General features: G+C 44.3%; 1 protein-coding gene across 1 annotated transcript; it reads left to right on the top strand.

The window, feature by feature from the left end:
- The first annotated feature begins 441 nt into the window (after positions 1 to 441).
- Positions 442 to 3,465, top strand: LOC143530654 (receptor protein kinase TMK1-like). Its single transcript, XM_077026133.1, has 2 exons — positions 442 to 2,758; positions 2,859 to 3,465. Exons 1-2 carry the CDS (start codon positions 442 to 444, stop codon positions 3,380 to 3,382), a joined length of 2,841 nt encoding a protein of 946 aa, XP_076882248.1. The 3' UTR covers positions 3,383 to 3,465.
- Positions 3,466 to 3,776: the final 311 nt, after the last annotated feature.

The raw sequence follows: 3,776 nt of genomic DNA, 5'->3' as shown, positions 1-3,776 counted from the left end.
AATCTTCATAAGTCTCCATATTTCAGCTGACTTTTTGTTCCGACTTAACTATTAAAAACGAAAATTAACACTTCTTTATATAAAGTGGCTAAAACTTTCATTTCTAAAACATGAACAAGGTGTATGAACGCACACCTATACCTCTCAACAATCATGTGGTTCATAAAGCATTAACCAAGCAATTGAATCAATTTTTCAATCATGTATGATACGAGTTTTTAAAAAAAAAAGAAAAACAGTAAACTTTTGGATGTAAAAGAGTAGGGGCCAAATATGGTTTTTGTGTAAGTTGAGTGACGGACCATCATATCATATATATATATATTTATCAATCCGACAACTGGTTTCCACATTATTATTCATTCTTGAAATTGATATGATCCCATTAATTTAATTTCTCTCACACCGCCTCTCTCATAACCCCAATTCCAATCTCCAAAAATGACGAAACCACCCTTTCTGGGTTTTCAAATTCACCCTCGATTACACCCATTCATCATCTTTTTCTTCTTCAGTTTCAGTCTGACCGCCGTTACCTCTCAGTCAGCCTCCAACGATGCTGCCGTAATGCAAGCTCTGAAAACCAACCTCAGCCCCTTAAAATCACTCGACTGGTCCGACCCGAACCCGTGTAGCTGGCAGCAAGTCCGATGCTCGAGTGACGGCCGGGTGACCCGGATCCAGGTGGGTAACCAGAACCTCAAAGGCACGCTCCCTGCAACGCTCAGCAACCTCACCGCACTTGAGTTCCTGGAGTTTCAAAACAACCAGCTCACCGGGCCGTTGCCGAGTCTCGCCGGGTTGACTCAGCTTCAAAGGCTCTTGCTCAACAACAACGGTTTTACATCCGTACCTCCGGATTTCTTCACCGGTATGTCCTCTTTGCAACATGTGTACCTTGATTACAACAGCCTCGCTTCCTGGTCGATTCCAGACACCTTGAAATCGGCTTCCGCTTTGCAAGTCTTCTCCGCCACGTCAGCCAACGTCACCGGCCCAATTCCGGACTTCTTCGGGGGCGACACGTTCGCCGGACTCACCACTTTGCATTTGGCCTTCAATAACCTACAAGGCCCCTTACCCGCCTCGTTTTCGGCTTCTTCCATTCAATCCCTCTGGTTAAACGGTCAGAACGGCCCCTCCAAATTAAACGGAACTCTTGATGTTCTTCAAAACATGACTCAGTTGACCCAAGCTTGGCTTCACTCGAACATGTTTTCCGGGCCGCTACCTGACTTTTCGGGTTTGAACGAGTTGCAGAATTTCAGTGTTAGGGATAACAGCTTCACCGGCCCTGTTCCAGACTCGTTAACGGGGCTACCCTCTCTAAAAGTTGTGAATTTGACAAATAATATGTTGCAGGGACCGACTCCGAGTTTTGGTAAGTCTGTAGCTGTTGATTTGAGTGGGACTAATAGTTTTTGTTTGCCCAATCCTGGTGCTGCCTGTGATGATCGGGTTAATAAGCTGCTTGCGGTTTTGAAACCTCTGGGGTACCCGCGTAGGTTTGCTGATAGTTGGAAGGGGAATGATCCTTGTAATTCATGGTTTGGGATTTCGTGTTCGAGTAGCGGGAACATTACTGTTATTAATTTTCAAAGAATGGCTCTCACGGGTAGTATTTCGCGTGATTTTGCGTCGATAACGTCGTTGCAAAAGTTGATTCTCGCAAACAATAATCTCTCAGGGACGATACCTGACGAGCTTAAAGATTTACCAAATTTGAGCGAGTTTGATGTTTCTAATAATCAGCTTTATGGGCGGGTACCTGAGTTCAAACAGACCGTTAAGGTGAAATATGATGGGAATATTGATATTGGGAAAGATGGTCCTAGTGTGACCCCGGTTGGTCCATCCGGTGGTCCGCCTGGTGGTCGAACCAAGGGTAATGGTGGCAGTGGCAAGGGTGTGAACACCGGGGTTGTGGTGGGGTCGGTTATTGGTAGTGTTGTTGTGGTTGCGGGTTTGTTAGGTGGGTGTTTGTTGTACACGCGCAAACAAAAGCGTGCTAGCAGTATGCCGTACCAAAACATGATGGTGATTCATCCCCGTCACTCCACTTCGGATGGCGACGGGGTTAAGATCACCGTTGCGGGTTCAAGCACAACCGGTGGACCTAGTGACTCGTTTAGTCAAACGAGTAGCGGGGGCCGCGATATCCACGTTGTCGAAGCGGGCAATATGGTAATTTCAATCCAAGTTTTGCGAAACGTCACCAACAATTTCAGCCAAGATAACATACTCGGGAAGGGCGGGTTTGGGACCGTTTACAAAGGCGAGTTACATGACGGGACCAAGATTGCGGTTAAGCGGATGGAATCGGGTGTCATGAGTGAAAAGGGGCTTGATGAGTTTAAATCTGAGATTGCGGTTTTAACAAAAGTTAGACATAGGCATTTGGTGGCGCTTCTCGGGTATTGTTTGGACGGAAATGAGAGACTTCTCGTTTATGAGTACATGCCTCAAGGGACACTTAGTCGGTTTTTATTCGATTGGCAAAAGGAAGATTTGAAACCGCTCGAATGGACTAAACGGTTGATTATCGCTTTAGATGTTGCACGAGGTGTCGAGTATTTACATGGTTTAGCACAACAAAGTTTTATTCATCGAGATTTGAAACCGTCCAATATTCTCCTCGGTGATGATATGCGGGCCAAGGTTTCAGATTTTGGTCTTGTTCGCCTCGCACCTGATGGTAAAGCTTCACTCGTTACAAGGTTAGCCGGGACATTCGGATATCTTGCACCCGAATACGCAGGTATTATTATTATTATTATTCATCAATTTCCTTCTATATATGCATATTTCATTCAAAGTTTAAACATTTTAGTAATTTATTCTACGTGTTATTGTTATAGTAACGGGTAGGGTCACTACGAAGATCGACGTGTTTAGTTTTGGGGTAATATTAATGGAATTGGTAACCGGTCGACGAGCACTTGACGAAACACAACCGGAGGAAAGTGTTCACCTAGTGCAATGGTTCAGACGAATGCATATTAATAAAGACACCTTCCGGAAGGCGATTGACCCAACCCTTGACCTCGATGAAGAAGCTCTAGCCAGCGTGAGTACAGTGGCTGAGCTAGCAGGTCACTGCTGTGCCCGTGAGCCACACCAACGACCCGACATGAGCCATGCAGTTAATGTTCTGTCTTCACTAGCTGAGCTTTGGAAACCGTCTGAACCCGACCCAGATGATATTTATGGAATTGACCTTGATATGACTTTACCGCAAGCGGTCAAGAAGTGGCAGGCGTTGGAGGGTATGAGCGGGATTGATAACTCGTCGGTTATCGGGAGCAATGATAATACACAGACGAGCATACCGACTCGTCCCTCGGGTTTTGCTGAGTCGTTCACTTCACTAGATGGACGGTGAGGATCCGTTGGAACCTGGGGATTCTTGGTTGGGATTGTTTGTTCATTCTTTCTTATGATGCCTGTTTATCTGCTGAAGGTTGTTAAATTATCAGATGTTGTCTTTTATTTTGGATGGTTTTTGAGTTGATAATGATGCTTGTTAGTGATTTGAACTTGAAAATTGCAAAGAAATTAGCCAATTCTTGCAAACAGTTTTGACTTTGTTTTCTTGCAGTGGTTGACATGAAAAAAAAGTCAAATCTTCTTACATTGCTTTAATTTTAATTTTAAAAGGATGCTTTTGTTTGTAGTAAAATTGTACCATGTGCATTGGAAGGTGCACCTTGCATGGGTCACTGTCACAATGGTTAAGGTTTTTTTAATGTTATAAATGGTCAACTGTGGTTATTTTA

The sequence above is a fragment of the Bidens hawaiensis genome, unplaced genomic scaffold (genome assembly GCF_021521415.1).
Source record: "Bidens hawaiensis isolate Kalapana, Puna unplaced genomic scaffold, B.hawaiensis_p1.1 tig00008968_1, whole genome shotgun sequence".
In the NCBI taxonomy this organism is placed as follows: Eukaryota; Viridiplantae; Streptophyta; class Magnoliopsida; order Asterales; family Asteraceae; genus Bidens; species Bidens hawaiensis.
The sequence above is the reverse complement of the archived record's forward strand: the minus strand, read 5'-3'. Positions and strand labels throughout refer to the sequence as shown.

Coding starts and splice junctions, on each gene's coding strand:
- LOC143530654 (XM_077026133.1), top strand. CDS start 442: ATGACGAAACCACCCTTTCTGGGTTTTCAAATTCACCCTCGATTACAC. Junction 2,759..2,858: donor TCTTGCACCCGAATACGCAG/GTATTATTATTA, acceptor TTATTGTTATAG/TAACGGGTAGGGTCACTACG.